At 33.1% G+C, this 23,738-nt stretch overlaps 1 protein-coding gene across 8 annotated transcripts in view; it reads left to right on the top strand.

The window, feature by feature from the left end:
* LOC139491993 (ralBP1-associated Eps domain-containing protein 1-like) overlaps window positions 1-22,870 on the top strand; it is a 48,181-nt gene extending 25,311 nt beyond the window's left edge. Inside the window, exons 5-19 of one of the 8 annotated variants that reach the window (XM_071280006.1) lie at window positions 1,020-1,209; window positions 1,404-1,641; window positions 2,499-2,675; window positions 3,690-3,753; window positions 5,321-5,466; window positions 6,255-6,451; window positions 6,937-6,997; window positions 10,004-10,120; window positions 12,154-12,291; window positions 13,380-13,426; window positions 13,887-14,084; window positions 15,080-15,113; window positions 16,074-16,111; window positions 17,257-17,336; window positions 18,939-22,870. In XM_071280006.1, coding sequence (XP_071136107.1) covers window positions 1,020-1,209; window positions 1,404-1,641; window positions 2,499-2,675; window positions 3,690-3,753; window positions 5,321-5,466; window positions 6,255-6,451; window positions 6,937-6,997; window positions 10,004-10,120; window positions 12,154-12,291; window positions 13,380-13,426; window positions 13,887-14,084; window positions 15,080-15,113; window positions 16,074-16,111; window positions 17,257-17,336; window positions 18,939-19,110 — 1,897 coding nt within the window. In that variant the 3' untranslated portion in view covers window positions 19,111-22,870. Of the gene's footprint in view, window positions 1-1,019; window positions 1,210-1,403; window positions 1,642-2,498; window positions 2,676-3,689; window positions 3,754-5,320; window positions 5,467-6,254; window positions 6,488-6,936; window positions 7,025-10,003; window positions 10,121-12,153; window positions 12,292-13,379; window positions 13,427-13,886; window positions 14,085-15,079; window positions 15,114-16,073; window positions 16,112-17,256; window positions 17,337-18,938 lie in introns of all 8 variants that reach the window. The other 7 variants (XM_071280005.1, XM_071280004.1, XM_071280003.1 and 4 more) reach the window with 7 other exon arrangements.
* The last annotated feature ends 868 nt before the right edge of the window (window positions 22,871-23,738 follow it).

Here is a 23,738-nt window from a genome sequence, read left to right as displayed (position 1 = left end):
AGGACAATAAAACAAATCACATGAAATATAGGGGGAGTCCCTAGGAGGTCATCCCCACCCCCTTAAATTTGAGAATATGCTTTTATCTTGTAAACGGTCCAGATCCCCACCCCTAAACCATATATATTCTTGAATGGGACGATAAAACAAATCAAATGAAATTAAAGGGAAGTCCCCTGGGGTCATCCCCACCCCGTTCAATTTGAGAATGTGCTATTATCTTGTAAACGGTCCAGATCCCCACCCCTAAACCATATATATTTTTGTAGGGGACAATAAAACAAATGAAATGATATAAAAGGGAAGTTCCTAGGGGGTCGCCCAACCCCCTCTTGTTTGAAAACTTGTAAACAGTCAACATCCCCACCCCTAAACCATATATATTCTTGAATGGGACGATAAAACAAATCAAATGAAATTAAAGGGAAGTCCCCGGGGGTCATCCCCACCGCGTTCAATTTGAGAATGTGCTATTATCTTGTAAACGGTCCAGATCCCCACCCCTAAACCATATATATTCTTGTAGGGGACAATAAAACAAATGAAATGAAATAAAAGGGAAGTCCCGAGGGGGTCACCCCACCCCCTCTTGTTTGAAAACTTGTAAACGGTCAACATCCCCAGCCCTAATCCATATATTTTTTTGTAGGGGACAATAAAACAAATGAAATGAAATAAAAGGGAAGTCCTGAGGGGGTCACCCCACTCCCTCTTGTTTGAAAACTTGTAAACGGTTAACATCATCAACCCTAAACCATATATATTCTTGTATGGGACAATAAAACAAATCAAATGAAATGAACGTAAAGTACCTGGGGGTCACCACCACCCCTTCCTGTTTAAATACTTGTAAATGGTGGAGATCCCCACCCCTATAAGCCATATATATTCTTGTATGGGACAAAAAATCAAATCAAATGAATATGGGACCATATGAATGGCGAGTTATGGGAGCTTTGTTTGGGAGACTTCGTAACAGCATCCTGTTACAATTACTTCTTGTTTTTTCTTGTATTTAGATCTGGTCAGGCGATTCCTTTACAGCAACACCCTCCTGCTGGTCAACTCCCACCCCCTCCAGTTACACGGAAAACACATACTCGAAGAGATTCTGGTCAACAAAGGGCATTAGTTGATAGGGACCCTGGACCTGCTGGACCACCTGGGCCATTACCTACTCAGCAACAGACACAACAATCAGTAACTCAGGTAAAATATCAGTACACAGATCAAGTTTGTTTATGTTTACATCTAGTTATGGCATTCATGAGAATTGAAAACTATTGTTTGGAAAAAGAAAATGAAAATAATGTTTAATGTATTGAAATCAACTTGTATTGTAAATTCAGAAGTTTAGTTATTAATTCAACTACCCGGTACTATGTATTGATTTTCTTTTTCAGACACATACTAGAGAAGAATCTCCGTTAAATCCCAGATCACCAACTCAAAAAACATCCCCTCCCCCTCCATCATCCCCACCCCCTGCTCATCAGCCAAGCATTCCAACCGTTTCCATCACTAATCAGGTTAATCCACAGAAGCCAACACAAGGAACAGCTCCCCATCATGGAAGTTTTAATTCAATAAATTCAACACATGATGTCGGCTGGGCATCATTTGAAGATGAGGAAAGTCATGGTAAGAATATGTGTTAATATGACCTGAAATATTGTTTAAACTTAGATATATATAGTAATACTTTTTAATTTAGTTATAAAGGGTCAAACTAAGGTCAGGATAACCAAATTAGTTTAAAAGGTAAAAGTTCAAAGGTCAAAATAAAATCATTTTCAGCATGAAACAGGCTACCTTTTATTAATTTTTAATCAGATTTTTTAAGTGAATGCCAATGAAGAGAAGAAAGTCTTGAACTTTTTCAGGTTTTATTTTAAATTTTTCTTGTCTCTGTTTCTTATTTTCTTAAAAGTAAGATTTACACTAACAATAACTAATGGAAGAATTCAAATAGAGAAAAATATTCAACGAGTGACCAAACAACACATTAATTCACGAATGCCCGTAGCGCATGAATTCATTATCAGTGTTGTTCGGTCACGAGTTGAATATTTTTCGATATTTGAATTCTTTAATTAGTTATTCTTTTTATTACATTGGCAAATGGCTTTTTTTAAAAGAAATTAATGTAAAACATGTAAAGATCTATATCTTTTTTCTATGCATTCACAATTTGTTTTGGTCTGCCATTATCGACGTCTTGACAACGCCTATTGTTGTATGATGTCGGAGAGTGAAGTAAAACTGGGAAATCAATATAAATCATTGCAACCAATGTAATAATAAAGGATATTTTCATAATTTTATCTTATTCTTGTAATGAATACAGCATATGATAGAATACATCATGATCATCCTTCAGCACTTTTCATTTACCTGTATTCATGGTCAAATGATAACAAATGGGTCAGAGCATAAGATTTTAGAGTGAAAAATAAGTCCTCAGACATCATCATTAACATTATTTTCTATTATTTTAGGTTTATTGGGAACTGGTCCAAAGAAATATAGTTTAGAGCCCCCTGGTTTTGATTCATCATCCATCAGTTCAGACCCAGAGAGTGTGGATGACGTTTGGGCCATCAGTGACGAACAAAAAGAATATTACATCAAACAATTCCAAAGCATGCAACCAGACTTACAAGGGGTAATAATAGGTAAGAATTCCAGAACATGCAACCAGACTTACAAGGGCTTATAATAGGTAAGAATTCCAAAGCATGCAACCAGACTTACAAGGGTTTATAATAGGTAAGAATTCCAGACCTTTAAATAGACATGGAAAAGGGGGGGTGGGGGGGGGGGGGGGTTGTAGCCAAGCAGACATTACAACTGATTGATTGGGTTTTGTTTGATATATGTCAAGTGGCAAATATTGGATAAATATGTAGTTCTAGTATTAATATTAAGGAAAAAGCCCCAAAAAGTAGTTTCTATAAATGGGTTTATCAGGAGTTCTTATATCTTCCATGGGAGACAACTCAGATATATTAGATATTTTATGCAGATAGAGAACTAGAAATTGTAACTTCAATTCAAAGATCAGAATATTTGTGAACAAGATGCAGAATTAATATATGGTACATTGAGAAGTGTAGAGAAAACAGTGACAAAATATTCCACATAAACCTCTACAGGTTCGAAACAGTAACTCCCTGAAAATTTATCAAAGGGACAGTTAAAATCATAAGTTGAAAAAGTAACAAAACAAAAACATTGCTTTTAACCTAGGAACAGTAAACAACAGTTTAAAAAGTATTACACAGACATGACAGTCGACAGAAGACTCCCCACCCCCCCCCCCCCCCCCCACCCCCCCACCCCCCGAAAAAAAAGAAAAAGAAGTGTAAACCAGTATGAACTTAAATAGGTGATACAGAAGTGTTATTAGTAGCATGGGCAATGTTAATTCAGGGGTTGAAGTCATAAAACTTTGCTTAGTGCTTGGAGCACAAAAATCATGCTCGAAACATGAAATCCAGCATTTTGATTGGTTGATTTACGAGTATGAGTACAAAAAACAGACTCAAAAGTTTTATGACCGCAAGGCCAGGTTATTAATTGTTGATGTACATTGTTTATATTTCAGGTGGGTATTACAGGAATTATTTGTAAAGTCTAAAAATCTATTCATAATTATTATGCATAATTATTAACATGTAAATTTTCAGGTGGAGTAGCAAAAGAATTTTTTGAGAAGTCCAAATTACCGGTCAGAGAATTATCACAGATCTGGTAAGCTGTTCTGTATCAACAAATATTTACAAGTAGAATATCATCAATCATTTTTGAACCCCTTTGCTGATCTTCACCATATAAGTTTGAAATTTAATCATATTTTTTCGTAGAAGTTATAAAACTTGAAAACTGTGAAAACCTTTTGAAATTATTATTAAGTTTTCAATGAGCCTGTGCAGTAGAGAAAATGTGCATAATCTGTTTACGAACTGGTTACTTGATAGGATGTATAGACAAATTCTATATATATGATATACCAGGAACCAGTCTATTCATCTCGGTCATTCAGTCACTTGACCAAAACAGATTCATTAACATGTTTATGTGATCTTTTTTATGCCCCACCTACGATAGTAGAGGGGCATTATGTTTTCTGGTCTGTGCGTCCGTTCGTCCGTCCGTTCGTTCGTTCGTCCGTCTGTCCCGCTTCAGGTTAAAGTTTTTGGTCACGGTAGTTTTTGATGAAGTTGAAGTCCAATCGACTTCAAACTTAGTATACATGTTCCCTATGATATGATCTTTTTAATTTTTATGCCAAATTAGAGGGTTTACCCCAATTTCACGGTCCACTGAACATAGAAAATGATAGTGCGAGTGGGGCATTCGTGTACTGGGGAGACATTCTTGTTTCTCAAGCAAAAATGAATTGATTTTATCTGGACATGCATTTCAACAACAAAAATCTCAATATAAGTTATCTACGTTCATATCCGTAACAAAAATACATGTAAGTTATCTACATTCATATCCGTAACAAAAATCTCAATATAAGTTTTCTACGTTCATATCCGTAACAAAAATCTCAATATAAGTTATCTACGTTCATATCCGTAATAAAAATCTCAATATAAGTTATCTACGTTCATATCCATAACAAAAATCTCCATATAAGTTATCTACGTTCATATCCGTAGATATGGATAACACCCTGAAGTACCCCCAGGCCCGTAGCTAGGAATTTCCAAGGGGGGGTTTGTTGGACTCATGAACTCGACTTTAACAGTCACAATTTGAACAAAACGTAGACTTTAACAGTGCTTATTTGATTTCAAGGGGGGTGGTTTCGTCCGAACGGTATGACCCCAGTACACCATGAGGCGTACATAAATCAACAAGAAAGAAGAAAACATTAAAAAAGATTTACTAATCATGATTTAACTGCCAAATAAACTTAAAATATTTCATTGGTCATTTAAATGTATTGAACAAGGCTTGGAAGAGGAATAAAAAAGACAACCAAGGTTTAAATGTAGATTCTAAGAATATGTGGTATTAGTGCCAATGAGACAACTCTCTATCCAAGTCACAATTAATAAAAGTAAACCATTATAGGTCAAAGTACAGTCTTCTACACAGGCCTACACCATAAACAAAACCTTAGATGAAAATAACCCTATTTAATGTACTTTCAATTTCAGTCAGAAATTGTAGAGTATCAGGTATTGGTATGCCTGTGGTCTTCATTTTAGTGTAATTTGTGTTTTATAAAGTAAGTTATTTATAACCAGATTGCATGTATGGTATGCTCAATTTGCTATAACATTTATATATTTTATAATTACAGGAATTTATCTGACATCAATAAAGATGGTGCTCTGTCATTAGAAGAGTTCTGTATAGCTATGCATCTGGTCGTGTTAAGAAGACATGAGATTGAACTCCCAGAACGACTACCTCTCTCTTTGATGCCCTATACAGCATTCACAGATGGTAAGATAAACATGCTAACATCAAATCTGAGAGATTCCTTTTACTTGCAAGGACACAGAGATGTTATATCTGAAAATTCTACTTTTATTTATTGTAAATTCAGAAATTATTGTGACCCTTTATTATTGAGATTTTGTCATTGAAGACTTAATGCGATTTTAATTTTTGCAATATTGAGAAAAATCCTGCTAATTCATATAAAAAGATTCAGAAGGCGAGTTTAGATTATTGCGAATATACCCTTGTCGTATTTTCTGCAACAATAAAAACATTGCAATAATTTCTGAATTACAGTACTTTGTCCGAAAACATTTGCGAGCTCTTGTCAGGTTTCTCTCCAAAGCAGTAATACAATATTGCAGAATCTTGCAACTGATTAAAACACAGGTACTGTGTCCAAGTTTTCCTAACTTGTTATTGATATGAAATTAAAGTTAAGTTTATTTAATTTATATTTACATGTGTTGATTGTTTAGCTAAGCTATCCAGAATGTCGATGTTGCTTGTGATGTAAATATACATTCTTGCATAATTAATCAGATTGTTTCAGCTGCAATATAAGAAGGACTATCTATCTTTATATTCCTGCAATAAATGTTTCAAGATGTATTCCCAAAAATATCTAATAAATGTAATACTATATCATTGTATATTGATGTATTTCATAACTGCATTACATCAAAAAATAAAACTAAGTACAAGTTTCATTTCAAAAGAAAACAAGCTTCCATCTTGAAAAAAGTAAAAATGATTATTTACATTTTACAATTTTGTTTTCTGTATTGTAGAAGAACCATTCAGTGCAGACCTTCCTAAAGGAAGTACATTGAAGAGGGCCAATTCTCCTGATCAGTCAACATCGCCACAGGCACAACCACAGTGGGCACAGTCATTAATCCAAGAGTCCCCCAGGGTGCCCAGTGATATGTCATCACCTAATCAACCTGTACAGTTTGATTTCTCTAAACCGGTTCCTTCAGATCCAGTAAGTCAATCTTCTGGACTGGTTTCTTCAGATCCAGTAAGTCATTCTACTGGACTGGTTCCTTCTTCTTCTTTAGTGTGTATGATCCATCACTATATTGGTGCACCCCAAAAATGGGTAAATGTTCTACTGGACTGTTTCCTTCAGATCTAGTAAGTCAATCTTCTGGACTGGTTCCTTCAGATCCAGTAGCTCATTGTTCTGGACTGGTTCCTTCAGATCCAGTAAGTCAATCTTCAGGACTAGTTCTTTCAGACTTAGTAAATTAATCTTCTGAACTGGTTCCTTCAGATCCAGTAAACCCTTGTTTTGGATTTGTTCCTTCCAATCAAGTAAGTCAATCTGTACTGGTTCCTTCAATTTCTGAAAATCATTGTTCCGGACTGGTTCCTCAAGATTCAGTTAGTCATGTATTCATTGATTGATACAGCTCTGTCAAATATTTGCCAAAAAATTGAACTTTACTCAAAATTTTTTTCTTGCAGGAAGCTGTCATAGTTCATCCTGTGCCTATGAGAGCATCACCAGAGACATTAAAGAAAGATGGTAGGGAAAGGGTTAGGGCATACTCAGGTAGAGCTAATAGCATGCTTACTAACTTTGTCATCATGGGATATCAAGTCAAATACCTTTATCCACAGTCACATGACTGTCATGTGTTTAAATAAAGTTTAACCATTTGATTGTTCAAAAACTTTGTTAGTTTGTTTCAATATAAAATTTTTTTTATTAAATTTATCTGTTAAACTTATTTTAATGAAAGTGAAGTTTTATTCTACAACATTTGACATCAGAAACAAATTTCAATATAATTGTGTTTATAGAAATTTTATCAGCTGAAAGGAACCTTACCAGTGCTTTGAAAGCACTTAAAATTTTTGATGAGAAACGAATTAACTATGTAATATATCCCATGATGTCAAGATCTTTTCTACAAAGTTTACGGTGACATTGCAATTGGGAGTTTGCAGTTTATATTTCACTTTTCCAGCAATAAAATAACTTAAAATACATTTTGTGAATTAAATTTTCCTGTACTCTGTTAGATTGTCAATGAACTGGAAACTCTCAAATTAAGCTTTGGTATTAATGAAGTGAAGCCTATTTTATGTAGAATAAAGTATTAACACAGTATATTATTAACATGAACTATCACTTACACTTTAAAAAATTGTTTATAAGATGAAATTTTAGTTTAAGGAAAGGGTATTAAAACTATTTCCTTTAATATTATGACCTTGTAAATGATTAGTAAATTTCAACAAAGATCTAGAGTTGTATTATCTTTTGAATTTTTTGTAATTCTTTTTGTAAATTATTATTGAAAAAGGCAAAATATTTCTCCATTTCAGTCTAATTTTTTTACCATATTCTTTTGTACCACATTCTGACATAGTTTTATGTTTGTAAGGGAAAAAAAGCTAAGGGTATTCTAATGTTAACTGCATGTGTGAATGGCATGAATGGTTTATGATCATGTGATATTCTAGCATGTCAGAATACAAAACATGCATCTATCCTACTCAGCTTCTGCATCTTAAATTTATCAAATGCATGGTCAGGGCCATTCCAGAAAATACTATGCCCCCCTCACCCCATTGACAGCACTTTTTGTTAGCCCCAACCACCCAGAAATAAAATAAACTAGAACAACACTCCCTTTGCATTTTGGTATTTCAAATTTCAAATACAACCACCCACAGAAAATTTAAAAAAAAAAGCCTTCCCTAGGGGGGGGGGGGGGGGGGGGGGGGGGGTGACATAGTATTTTCTGGAACAGACCTTAGAAAAATTTGAACATTCTTGTATATGCATATTCATAATGTGAACTCATACAAAATTAAGGAAGTAACCTATATGTCATGTATACCAGTAAATTGAACACAACACAAAAGACACCTTAGTTACCTGCCCTAAATTGTACCCTGCGGCGTAAAGCAACCAACAATCAACCTAAATTGTACTCTGCTCAAAGGGAGATAATTGAATTGTCTCCCTTGAACTCTTTTCATAAACAATACACATCAAATAAATAAATCAACAGTTGGCTATATCTTCTGAAAAATATGTCTGAAAATAGAAAGGTTCTGTTTCATTTGAATAAATCAAAACTTTGGCTCATATCTCCTAATTAGTCCATCCTTTTGTATATAAAGTAAGTTGCATGCATTGAAGATGACAGCCCTCTGCTTACAAAAATATGTTTCATCTTGAAAATAATTTTAATTTCAAATTATATTTTATCATCACAAAACTTTGAAGATCGGATTTTAATAATAAAAAAAGAAAAAGCATTCTTTAATTATCTAGCATGTAATAATATTTACTTGAATTGTTTACATTTAGCATGACCATTATTGATTGAGTTTTTATGTTCAAAATACTAGGAGATACAGTTTATCTCTTGATATTGTACCACAAGGTTCCATATCTCAAAGGGAAGGCTGGGATTGAGTTTGGGGTAATTGCCCAAAACATGCAGGAATAAGGCGGCCAAAAACAAGCATTTTTTTAGTTTCCAGACAATAAATTGTGTTTAAGTGCATCAATCTCTCTGAAATTGTATTACAGGGTTCCATACTACAAAGGAAAGGTTAGGATTGAGTTTGAGGGTACCTGCTTTAAGGGGGATTTTAAAAAGTTTGGAAAGGGCATTTTTGTCCACAATTTTTTTTTAAGGGGTTCATATTTTTTTATAGATTTGTAAGATCTTTGACCACATTTATTTTGTGTCAGAAACCTCTAATATGTAAAAACAAATTTGATCACGATCCAAATTCAAACAGTTTCGAGCTTGAATATTGTGTCCAATTTTGCCGCAACTGTTCAGGGTTTTGAATTCTGGGGTTGTATCTGCCTGCTCTCAGCGAAGCATTTTATTTCTTGTGGTATAAATGTAGGGTAATTTGTATTCGAGTCATTAGATGAATCTGATGTATGTAGATATTAGTGACATATAAACACAGATATCTTTGTCATTGCATTACATAAAAACTAGAATATCTTGCATTGTATTTTCATTAAAATAATTAAATATACTTAATTCTAAATAAAAACATTGAAAGATTGTTGTAAACTTCACTATTAATATAAATTGGTAATTTACCACTGTCTGCAATCCATTTAATGTGGATACAATGCAAGTTATTGATAGTAGAGGCTATTTTAATAGTCATGGGTTTGAAGGCACTCCAAGAAAATATTTAAGTGGTGAATCTGAAAGTTTAATGCACATTTAACCTTTAACCCATATTCTTCCTCTCTTTGTATTAACTTTGGGTTCAGTTTTATAATTTGAATAAGAATTATCCTGGATTTTAATGTTCAATGACTTATGAAAATCAAATTACCAGGATTTTTTCTCAATCCAGAAAAATTGGTACCCACTGAAATAAATGAAGTATAGTAAGGAGTTGAGAATATTTAAATCAAAAATAACAAGCATAACTTACTACTACACTTTGCAAAGTGGAGTGCCTTACAATCTGCTACATAACTTTTCCTAGAATAGCCAAATAGTAATGGCTGCATCAATGTTGCTTATGTTTACAGAGCCTGCACCTTTAGTAGACACCTCAATACCTGTACAGCCATCCTCGCCTAGTCCTCCAGTGTCTGTCGAAACCAGAAATCTAGGTCCTTCTCCCATACCAAATAGACCAGCACCAGGTATACAGAAGTGTGTGTGGTTATCTCCCTTGATTGAGTTTTACTAATTATCTCCCCTGATTGATGTTACTTATTACCTCCCCTTATAAATTGTCTCAAAGGAAAAGTTGCTGCCAGTCTCCCATTTTTAACATGTTTTAAAAACTCAAGAAGTTGGAATTAAAAATTATGCCCTTATTTTGTTTAATATATTCAGTTCATATACATTGTATATGTTAGGGTTCAAATGTAGGCAAATGAAATGGAAAATTTTGTAATGACCTGGTTTCTTCACTTTTTTTATCTTATTTACTGGTATTCTCTTTTTTACAAATTTTCATTTTAACATTATAATGGCATAAAAGATGTTGGGATTATGGTCGTAAGAAATTACCTAGGGGCATAATGTTTTTCAGTCTGCGAACTCATTCCTCTATCCATCTGTGTTTTTCCTGACGTCTGTCCCACTTCAGGTTAAAATTTTTGGTCAATGTATTTTTTTTATTAAGTTGAAGACCTATTCAACTTGAAACTTATCATACATGTTCTTTTTGATCTTTCTAATTTTTATGCCAAATAAGAGTTTTGACCTCCATTTCACAGTCCACTAAACATAGAAAATGATGATGTGAATGGGGCATCTGTTTACAATGGACCCATTCTTGTTTATTAAAAAAACATGCCTGTTTAGTCCCTTTTTTAGGCTCATTGATTTTTGGAGACTGGCTGTTACTTATGACTTAACAAATATATCACTAATCAAAAAATTAATTATTAACAATCACTAGAATTTAGTTATATGTTATATATATTTATGAACTTACATTATAATAAGCATTGCAGACACTGAAGTTTCTTTATGCTCATATTTTATATCACATGATTTAGTACCCTGTTTTATGAATCTTCATCCTGATATTGTAAAGTAACCTACTCACAATTACCAGTATTGATCAGTATTCACGTTAAGTTCACCTGAATTATCCCTTGTTTGTTGTATAACTTCAGCTTTAATGGAGCCTGTCAGAAAATTTACATAATATTAATTTGAAAAAGCACACATCATATAAGAACATTGAAACATAAACATCATAAAAGAACATTTAAACAATAAAGTAGAGGAAACTTCATTTAGTTGGAAGTGAAATCAACAGTCATATAAAACATTGTCATTGCTGCATTGGTAATTTCTGAATCTAAAAACAATCGGGGGATTTATTAAAAGCGTAAACCAAATTGTTTTAATTTGTTAACAGATTTTAACCAAATTGATATTCAATAGTGGTATTCCTTTATTTTGGTGTATAAACAGTTAAGTTACCAATAAGTCTTTAGATTCTGAAATGGAAAATATATTTGTGCATGTTTAAGGAGGTAGACCTAGGTTAAGGGAAATAACTCTTAAAATCATCAGTACATTTGTGTCAACCATTTTCATAAATATATTCTAAGCTTCTAGGTTACATAGATTATTTCCAATCTGTTTCAGGTAAATGCTTAAAAAACATTGATGAAACTTGACTTTTACAAACACATAACTGATTTAAAGAGTTATCTCCCTGAACCAAGGTCTACCACCTTAAGGGGCATGCTGTGGTGAAATGTTGTAAATGTATCTGTAAGATATTATAGGAAATAATACCTGATGTATTTCTATATATGTATATTGTCAAATTTTGTTTGTATCATTGGATGCCAATTTTATGGATTTAATCTTAAAGTTAAAAAAACATACTTACAAAATTATCATTGAATTAGAAAAGTCTATTATATTATATATTCAGTTTAAAAAAACAAAAGAGAATTTAATGAAATAGATTTTTTTTGACGGAATCATAAAATCTGGCTTCAAGAGAAAAACTCCTGTTATATGTATAGATATAAGCATGCTTGTATATTTGTCGATATATAGTTCTTATCTGAGTCTTTTTTACATTCAATTTACAAACATTAAGCTGAAAATTTGAAACCACTGTTTTCATCTAGTAAAATATGTGACCAAGCTGTAAAATCCACAGTACATCATGCTTATCATGTGACGATATTGTTTTAAGTTCCAGGAACAGTAACAGGATTATTAATTCCAGTTCAAGCCTCTAGTCAAGCTGATGGTATGGGACAGGAAGAACCCCCTGCTCCACCACCAAGACCCCCACAGCAACATGGTCGTAGTCTTTCTGTTGATCTCCAAGGTAGGTCCAAGCATTACTTTATTTTGTAAGATTCTCCAACAAAATTCTACTGAGACTTAGATCTATCCAGACATCCGCTAAAAATAGATGGTCTAAAGGTAAACAACCATCCACAGAACAGCGAGTAAAAAAAAGATGACCTGGTTTTAATTCTCACTTAGTTTCTTAGGGTGTAGTAACGATTTATGACTGTCAACCGTGTGACCATGACCCACATATTGTCTTATTTGTACATCCTGTGAAGCATAATACTTCTTGGAACAAAACTGCAATGTACCAAGCATGTAGCACTTTAATAGGATTAAGAGCAAAGAATGGTGAGCATATAGATTAACACTGTCCAGGTTTGGGCGACATGTTTTCTTTCAGGCTGTTACCCTGTGAGCTGGCTTGTCAAAAATGTGCATCAGCACTCCAGTGAAGTATAATATTGTGTGCATGATCATAACATTTTCTCATCCTGAATATGCATTTAACCATCCAACATTATGCACTTTTCCATAGATAGTTTGATTATCTAATTTTAGCATGTAAGGCTCCCTAACAGTTTTAGATACATGTATTTGAAAATTTACAGATAATCAAGTTTTCTGAATTACATGTACTATATATTATATGATATAGTAAAATCTGTTGAATACAGTTGAACCTTGTGTTGAGCTCTATTGTTGATTCGAAACCTGGGTTTAATCAATTTTGTTTTATAATTCTCTTGAAGAAAATGCAAATGAATTATATAAAACCTGACGTGTTGAAGTATGAAGAACAAGAGAAAAACCGAAGGAAAATAAAACTTTGAAGTTCGAAAGTCTGATTCAATTATTAAATTTACTTGCTTAAATGAAAACTTTATATATAGCTTAGACCATTAGTTTTCCCTTTTTGTATAGTTTTACACTAGTAATTTTTTGGGGCCCTTTATAGCGTGCTGTTTGGTGTAAGGCAAGGCTCCATGTTGAAGACTGTACTCTGACCTATAATGGTTTACTTTTACATATTAAAACTTTAATGGAGAGTTGTCTCATTGGCACTCATACCACATCTTCTTATATCTATTTATTTGTAAAAATGCTATTATTTATTTGTAGGTCTTTCACAGCCACCAGCTGTTCCTCCGCGTGCTTCTCCGAAAGACGTAAGTCAAACTGAAATTTTTAAAACAAAAATATTTGAAGCTTGCTGCATCTGTTCATGCTCTGGAATTTCTTAAATAGTTGTCTTTTGTTATATCCTTATAATCAAATTTTTGGTGTAACACTTCTTCTGATTGGAAAAAAGTTTTTGTCTATCAGCTCATAATTTTGTCATGTGACCTTGACATCATTTATATTTTCATGATTTACTCCTTAAAACTGGAATTTAGAATTAAATAATAAGGAAAGAATGTAATATTTTTTCTGCATGCTACTTTTACAAATTTACAAATATTTTTGTATTTTGTAGTTTTATTTTCAATTGTAAGTGGTTAATGCTAGTTTTGGGGAAGTAGGGGTATAGGAAAGTGCACTTTTTGCAAAATCTGGGAAATTTTTGACAATTATTTAAGATCCTGAAGCTACTATGTTTGTTCTTAATGATTTTGTTTTAAATTTTAGAGCCCAGCTGTCAAAAGAGGAAACATTACTTTTAGTGCAATAGGTTCAGAAAAAATAAACAAATTTAATAAGTTTGAGCCGATTCCTTCACAAGAAGCTCTAAACACCATGGTACCTGCTGAGGTAGATAATCGTTTATCTCAAAGTGATGGACTAGATAAACACAGGAGAGCTTACTCATTAGATTATAATAACTTGGTAAGTTTATCTTCACACAGGAGAGTTTACTCATTAGGTTATAATAATTTGGTAAGTTTATCTTCACACAGGAGAGCTTACTCATTAGATTATAATAATTTGGTAAGTTTATTTTCACACAGGAGAGCTTACTCATAAGAATATAATAATTTGGTAAGTTTATCTTCACACAGGAGAGCTTACTCATTAGATTATAATAATTTGGTAAGTTTATCTTCACACAGGAGAGCTTATTCATTAGGTTTTAATAATTTGGTAAGTTTATCTTCACATAGGAGAGCTTACTCATTAGGTTATAATAATTTGATAAGTTTATCTTCACACAGAAGAGCTTACTCATTACAATTAATAGTAAGACTAGATAAGCTAATTTTTTTTTTCTTCAAACAATTCTCATCAATCCAATAGACAGTCAAAGACTTGTAGTAAGTGAACCCACAATTCAATGTGATGGTTTTAACTGAAGCACACTTCCGGGTATGAGATTTTATGGCTGTATTGATTGGTGGCCTGCTGTTTTCTGCTTTTAATTACATTCAAAAATTTTGTAAGTTTATCTTCACATAGGATGATGTGATGGTTTTAACTGAAGCACACTTCCAGGTATGAGATTTTATGGCTGTATTGATTGGTGGCCTTCTGCTGTTTTCTGCTCTTAATTATATTTAATAATGTGATGGTTTTAACTGAAGCACACTCAAGTCGGGTTGTTGTCTTTTTGATACATTCCCCATTTCCATTCTCAATTTTATTTGTTGTACTTCAAAGGTGGGAGCAGGTCTGGTAGCAGTCTACATGTCCGAAACAAATAGGAGATATATAGCATGTATCATCTTTAACTACAACAGCTTCCCTCCAACAATATTCAAACTATACATGGTGAACAATCAAATATTGAAGAAATGCTATCGAATTGTTTATCCTAGATTTTCCATGTGTTATTTCTTAACTTGTATTTGTTGTTTTTTAACCATCAGTGTATTTTATAATTTCAGGGACCAAGCAAAAGTGTAGGTGCTGAAGCTGGAGGTAAGTTTAGCTCACCTGGACATAAGAGATTGTGTTCAGCTCACCTGGACATAAGAGATTGTGTTCAGCTCATCTGTCTTGTGATGGCATGCTTCTCTCATGATAGGGAGGTCTTCATGCCATTTACAGTAGTGTAAAATGTAAGGCTTAAAATCAATATTTCCTGTTTTTATGCCCACCTCAGAGTATTTAGATTTTAAAAGTGAAGATTATTTTATGATGATTGGACAATAACGTGTCTTTCTGTAGACTACTGTAAATTCAGAAATTATTGCGAGGTTTTTTATTAATGCAAATATTGTGTCTGGTTGAGTATTGCTATAATAAGAAATTGCATTCTCTTAGCTACAACATTGGTTAGGTATAATGAACTATGTATGTATATTTCTTTCTATTTTGTTCACCATTGTAAATTATCATTTGTATCATTCGTCTGCCTTTTGTTACAGTGTAAACTGTCTAGAGAGTTAATAAAGTTCTAAGATATGTATGCAATTTTTTTCAAAATCACAATAATTTAACTCCCATTTTTCTTCATTCTTTAAAAATCGCAATAATAAATGCACACAATAATTTCTTAATTTACAGTACTTCCTGATCATCTTTTTCTCCAATTCGCCGTTTTAGAATCTAATGCATTCTGGGTAATATTTTCAAAAGTGTACACCAAAACGTCCTGATTGGTTAAAAATGTCATAAACAATGGAAATTTAACAAATGACGTGATGTCATTTTCATTTTGGGGTACGAACAATGAAATTACCCATGATGCTTTAGATTCTGAAACGGCCAATTGGTATTCAGAGGGAGATAAAGTATTTTGTTCAGGAACTACTTTTATCAGAAACATTGACAGATATGTATTTATGATTTTCACAATCCGATGTAACATATGCTGCTTGTTTGTTACAATTAAAAATCCTATGATAAACTACAGATGGTTGTTTTATTTACTTACAGATGCTAGTCTAGTGATACCTGGGTCCTCAGATCCACAGGTAAGTCATATATTGTAACAAATTACGGTAAAGACATTTTTATGCTCCATTTATGGGCATTATTATACCCCCACTTTGAAAAAAGGGGGGTATACTGTTTTATATCTCTGTCTGTCCATCGGTCCGTCCATCCATCCATCAGTTCCTCAGTCCGACCGTCCCATGAATATTTTTCGTCGCATTTTTCTCAGGAACTACAATACAAGGAATTCTGAAATTTGGTTTCAAGGTTTATATAAGTCTAAGTCTGCTATACTGTGTGATGGGTTTTCAGATTCATCACTCAACAACTTCCTGTTTACCAAACACTTGTATTATTTTACACATGATAACCAAGTTGAAAATTTTCGTCGCATTTTTCTCAGGAACTACAATACAAGGATTTCTGAAATTTGGTTTCAGGGTTTATTTAAGGGGACGACCATTTGATATTCTGGGGGTGGGGGGGGGGGGAGCGGCCAGGAGGATTTTGAAAAATAAATAACTCAGCCTTGATAATCACAAAAATAAATGGTTTGTTCTGTGGTAGTTTGAAAATAAATTACCTGACTTGCAATGTATTGAAAATAAACAACTCAGCAGGTCTAATTGAAAGTATGAGATGGCACCAGATTCTTCATAAATTCATCTTTTTTCCCCAAAAAAATCGGGAAACACTTCCCAAATTTTTTAATAACAAAAGTATAAATATTATTTGAATATACTTGAAATGTCTGAAAATTGGTTTCATTTAACTTGAGGTATATTGTCTCAGGAAACCATACCTCACTTTTATTTTAACAGGGCTGTAACTACATGTAGGAAATTTCAAAACCAAACGCTTGTCTCCATATCAAATTGTGTTCACGGCCTTGCAAGAAGAAAGTTCTGTTTTCCCTCAGACTCATTATATAATAAATTTGCCATTATGCAAGTTTGACCATTACAAGTTATATAAAGTCTGGGAGAAAGATAATTCAAAAATTAAAACTGTGCAAACAGGTTTAACATGTCAATGAGATCTCGAAAAAATGTATATAAATTCCATCTGACAAATTTCTTTAATATTTTATGTTGACCAACAATTTGCCTAATTGGGATTTTATTAGTTTTATATATAACCAGATAACCTTTGACTTGATTTGTGATATTTTATATTTTTACAGACGATATCACCGACGGTGACTTTTGATGTACCTGAAAATCAGGAAGAAGGTGCTGGGGAGAAACAAAAATTACCTTACAGGTAAACAATTTTAATGACATGTATACATATACACTGCATTCAGGTATTTTCGTTGGTACCAAAACAAAAGATACTGGGTATCCATTCATGACACAAAATCAGGACATGCTCAGTGAAAAAACTTAAAAAGCAAAGGAACATCGCTGGTCTGCATCTCAATGTCACAGGAAAAAAAACCTGTCACATTACTGCAAGTTTAAGATGACTCCAAGCACTGACCTGAGGAGAATGCTTTGCAAAATTAATTTGGATAGACCTTGTAAGATGTGACACCATGAAATCAGGCCTGATAAAAAAAAGAGCATGTTTATAACAGGGATAGACTTTGACAATGGTAGCCCACAGCTTAAATTTTGTAGCCCACATATAAAGTCCGGGTATACAAGAAAAGCAGAAATTTAAGTAGCCCACACCAGATTTTAGGGGCCATTGGCCTGTGCTTATAAGTTGAAAGTTGTTTGTTGACTCAAAGATGTTTACACTGTTCTGCTCTGATTGATTATGATTGGTGGTGGCAAATATTAAATGATTATGATTGGTGGTGTCAATTATTAAATGATTATGATTGGTGGTGGCAAATATTAAATGATTATGATTGGTGGTGGCAAATATTAAATGATTATGATTGGTGGTGTCAAATATTAAATGATTATGATTGGTGGTGGCAAATATTAAATGATTATGATTGGTGGTGGCAAATATTAAATGATTATGATTGGTGGTGGCAAATATTAAATGATTATGATTGGTGGTGGCAAATATTAAATGCACATCAGGACAGAACATGTTAGTTAGAGTTAAATAGGGATCCTGCTTTGTACTAGACCTATAATCTGAGCAGGATTTTTATCATGGGAGTTAACAAGTGTACAGGAAGACATGTCACCATAACCAGACATAATACTCTGACCAAGAGACAACCAATCTTTACTCCTCCTCCTGGGGGGTTACTGACTATCCTTTCAGGTATAACTGTGCTGACTGCACTTGCCAAATCATACCCTGTTCTAACCAGAAAACATTGAAAAACATACCCTGTTTTAAGCAGAAATATTGAAAAAACATACCCTGTTCCAGACATGCTCAGAAAATGTATCCAGTTCTAGACCGTACAAAAAAGAGTTGCTGTTCTTGACCCGGGTCCTAGGCTGTACCTTAAACAATTAAATAAGCAATCCTGTTCTAGACAAATACTTTGTTTTAAAAAAGACCCTGTTCTCACCAGCAGGACATGAAAAGGGGACCCTGTTCTAACCAGCAGGGCATGAAAAAGCGACCCTGTTTTGCGGCACACTCATACCACTAAAAATATAGGAAGTAAACCCCCCCCCCCCCAACCCCAACCCCCCACGATTCTTTCTGTACTGTATATTCTCCTTTGGTCTTCAGGCTATCAAATTAAATTCTGGCTGAGCAGTTGTAAGTATGAAAGAAAAAAAAAAGCCTAATACATCCACATCTTCATTTCTAGTACTAGCAGTACAAAGGTGGATTCACATTCATATCACATTTACATGTTGTCAATGAATACTGATGAAAATTACCCACTTAGCCTTTCAGTCAAAGTTTCAGAAATTTGTATATGAACTGTTTTATTTTTAGACAAGTTAGTAGAGATAAAAAAGATTTACAGATGGCAATAAGAACTCATAAAGAAAGGAATTCCATGTTAGAACGATTAAGTAGTGAATTAAATCAAGAATTACAAGAAGTTATGGAGCAAAGGATAGCATTAGAGATTCAGTTGGAACATTTGAGACCAGTTTACAGCTAGTGAACTGATACCAGCTGGCATTGATTTTTAAACATAAGGAACCAGTCAACAGCCATCAAAGTATCAACTGGTACCCAAAAACTAGAAATGTTGGGGACCAGTCTATAGCTAATATAGTTTGAACTGGGCCCCTGTTATGATGTGATATTTTAAACAGCGATCCCCATGTAGTCATTTATCAGTTAATTTATGAATTTGAAGCTTAGTTGTAAAACCATGATGCAGTTGTATAGATACCTGAGTGTCTAACTTGCCTTTCAGCTGAAAATGAGGGAAATTGTATTTGAAATACATGAAAATTTGTTTCATACTTGTATCTGTATGCCATGCACTGTAAAGATTGGCAATTTTTGTGAGGATTTTTTTTTACTGATTTCGCAATTTTTATCACAAAAAAATCTCTTTGTTTTAGGTTGATCACAAAGGATGAATATATATGAACAACTTTCAGTCCAAAAACTGTAAAATTTAAAATGTTCAAAAATATAAAGAATTTCTATATAGATGCTACATCATAAGGGGTATATTTAGTCTTGTATATACACCAAAAATTAAGTAATTTACATAACATCTTATTGTATTTAACATCAAATAGTCTATTGAATGTGTCAAGCTTTTAATTTCCAAAATAGATTTGTGTAGGAAAGGGAAGGTGGGTCTGAAGGGCAATCAAAAAAAATAAAGTCTGGAAAGACAGACAAAATAATGAGCAGAAGGAAAACACTACACAGAAAACTGAATATTAAGCAACATGAATTATGTCAAAAGGAGGGAAGAGACACTAAGTGCTGAAGGAGGGTCAGCAATTCATGCTACTATAATAGAATCATTCCGACAAAAAAAATTAGTGCTAAGTATCACATATTATATTAGATTTGTGAATTGTGATGATTCAATATTTAAATATTTGCATAATAATTTCTGTCTGTTGAAATAATGAATGTGGATTCATTGCCAGTGTCATTCTTTTAACAAAACATAATTTCATGTAATTGGAGTTAAAATGAATCATACTGTATGTAGTATGAAGTAAATAGAAATTATGTCTAAATTTATTAAAAGTGCATGTTTTTGACATATGACTGTTTCATTTAAACATACATGGTACCCAGGGAGGCATATTGAAAACGGGGTAACCACCTATTGAGGCAATTTCTGATCTCTTATGCTTTCTCTTTTGTGCTAATGTGCCATTAAGTGAATTAGGAAATCTTTTTCAATTGTAAAGCCTGCTTGTTGAAGTTTAAACTTATATAGTCATACATTTTCTTTAAACTCATTTCTGGCTAAACATTAAAAATAGAGGTTTGGTTTTACCTAGTCAGGTGAGAGATGTTGAATAACACCTCATTAATGAATTGTTTACTCTGTTTTTCCCAGTCAGGTGAGAGATGTTGAATAACACCTCATTAATGAATTGTTTACACTGTTTTAGCCCTTGCTTGGTTTGAATTAAGTATTACTTTTACTACAATGTTTCCTGTCTGCACCATTACCTTTTTTGTGTCTCTTTTCTACTGTCATGCTTTAATTGCTTTGAAATTTTGGCTTTGCTGTTACTCTCTTTTTCTGCTCCCAGAAAATATTTTTGACTCAGTGTAAGGGTTTGTTTTTACGAGTTAGTTAGGTGAAGCATTATAACAATTTGAACGTAGGCAATTTATTAATGGCATTAATGGTGCATTTTACACTTAATCTAAAAATACCATTGAAAGTTCCTTATCTGATAACAGAATGTGGAAACATATTATATTAACATATTTTATCTTACATTCATTGTGAGAAACATTGTTGGATAAAAAGAGAAAAATCTTTTAATTGAGAAAAAGTTGTGTTAAGTACCGCTGTAATCAGATGGTGATCTTTTTGATGGAATTTTTAAACATGGTGTAAAATATATTTATCATTTCTATTAAGCATTTTTGTGTAAAGATGAGACATTTTTTAATACAGTGGGTTCATTTATTTTTGTAATACCATACATTAAAGGGCATTATAAGTTAATTTTAGTATTGTATTGCAGTACAATTCTGCACGCCATTCCAATGGAAATGTAAATACAATGTATAAAATACAGGAAAGTGTATGTAAAAGATAATTTGTATGAGTAATAAATAAGGTTAAAAATTCTATGAAATAATATATGTACGGTGTTCTGAAGACATCATTATCCTCTCAGATATCATTCATGATTTATAAAATGTATCTTATTTATTTTCTGTCATCATTTTAACTTCTTTTCTGTAAGTGAAATATCTGTCGTTGAGATTAGCATTTTTGTGATGTGTGGCGTAAAATGATCACCAAGCAATCAATCTTTTATGTAAGTGAAAAGTACCAAAAAGCCAGAATTGCCTCATTTTGAAATCCTTACATTCATATTTAGATATTATTGATTAATTGATGGGTGGTTAATGCCTTTTTCAACACTATCCTGAAAAAAAGTTATTTGAAAGACATGATTTATACAAGTTCTACAATTTTTTATCCGAAGGAGTTAAATACCAACCGTTTTCGTATGCAGACAAAGTTAATATTCTAATCTGATGGTAAAATTCCAATTGTTGGTTTTATTCAAGTTATAGAGATATAAACACATGCCAATATGACGGATCATTATGGATTCATCCAAAACAAACTGGTACCTTTATACTAAAAAAAATATACTGAATCCAGTGTATAAAAAAATGAGTGACAGTTTTTTGTCAATAGGTTCACATTGATGTTTACCATATGGCTCCTTTGGGTGTTTTTGATCCTTTTAATAAAATGAATCCACAGAAATAAAGATCCTGATTGGCACAGACTCCTATGTCTGTTATATGTGTTGTTGGTTTTCTTTAGTTGTGTTATACTGGTTGGTAGTAGCAAACTTGTGTTTTGTCTATTTTGTTGTTTCTTGCTCCCATTAAATGAGTCTTGAAGTTAAGCATGAAGTTTGCTTGGAATACCTACCAAGCAGTTCAACACATATTTGGATATTAAGAAGAATGTGTTTGTCTTATGCCTATTATATATGAAGGATGGATGAACATTCTAAATTCAGGTTACACCATGTACACAGTTTTACAGTGGTATTTGTATATGTAAGAACTTTAAGCTGTACAATGTTTTGGATTAGGATACTAGTATTTTTCAATGGGACAGCAACAACACCCTCCTCCCAGTTAAACTAAAACAGATAAGCCATGGTTGTTGTTTATTTGAAGTGGAGGGGTATGATCAATCTATAAATCATTAACTTTGTCCAATTAGAACTAGATAGTATAATATGAAATTTGTACTCTAGTGTTCACCACCCTGTAGTCTGCATCATAATTGTAAAATTTACCATCAGTTTTTATTTATTTCCACACTATCATCATTTCAAGGTTAAAAGTAACTTTTACGTCATACTTTGTTCGTGTTATTGCAGTTTCATGATTACAATTCAAAATACCTTACTTATTATCATATGGTGTATGTGTGTATATTTATATAGTGAGCATTTAGCTAAAATATCACTGGCAATTTATATATACAGGGTAAATTTAGACTGGTACCATGACAAAATTCAGAAGAACATGGTACCAGGCTGAAGCCTCAGTTTTGTGATTTTGCGTGCTTTAAAATGAATAAAAAATGCTATGTTGGGGCATGGTGTATCATATTGTTATGGGGATTTTAACGGGGCATATTGATTGATACAAATATTGTTAATTCTGTATTTATATACTGTACAACAGCTATCATGGTCAACAATAAATTATGCTTATATTGATGACTGCTTTATATTTCTTGACATTTTTTTACAATAACGAATGCCCACTTTCCTTCAGATGTAAAGAAGAATAGCTAAAATACCAAACTCCAAGGGAAAACTCAAATCAGAAAGGCCTTTATCAAATGGCAGATTGAAAGCTCAAAAACCTCAAATAAATGGAAAACAACTGTCGTATTCCTGATTTAGTTCAGGAATTTTCTTATGTGGAAAGTGGTGGATTAAACCTGGTTTTATAGGTAGCTAAACCTCTCAAGTGTAAAGTATTGGGCAGCTGGGCACTGACTAGTTAGTACCTGTGAGGTGCAATTGTCTTACAGTTCAGACTACAGCCTTTAAATGAATGCAAATTTATTTACACATTAAAGATTTGCATCACACTTTAGTATTCAATTAGAAAAAAAAAAAGATTTTCCAGGTTTAAATGCAGGGGAACAATATTCTCAATGAGAAGTACCCACGATGGATCACTATGTGTGCAATCAGCTCCCATTGTAGTGTTCAAGTCATAGCATTCAAACTTTGGTTAATCTAGATTGAATGAGCTTTCTTGCTTAAACACCTAAAGAATATTTTGCACTTTTCCTCTCAAAACTCCCTGGAGAATATACTTTTCTACAGAAATCAGGTGAGCAGTAGATAGTGCACAATAAGAAACTTTAAAACTAGCGACTTGGAATATGATAGAAATAAGAAGATGTGGTAGGAGTGCCAATGACACAGCTCTCCATCCAAGTCACAATGTGAAAAATTATATTCGAAGTACTGCTTTCAGCATGCAGCCTTGACTGTCATCAAACTGCAGGCTATAAATGAAAATGGCATCAAAAAGACTTGTGTAAAACAATTCAATCAGAAAAGCCATAGG

The sequence above is a fragment of the Mytilus edulis genome, chromosome 10 (assembly GCF_963676685.1).
Source record: "Mytilus edulis chromosome 10, xbMytEdul2.2, whole genome shotgun sequence".
NCBI classification, from domain to species: domain Eukaryota; kingdom Metazoa; phylum Mollusca; class Bivalvia; order Mytilida; family Mytilidae; genus Mytilus; species Mytilus edulis.
Note: the sequence above shows the minus strand (reverse complement) of the source record. Positions and strands in the feature narration are given on the sequence as shown.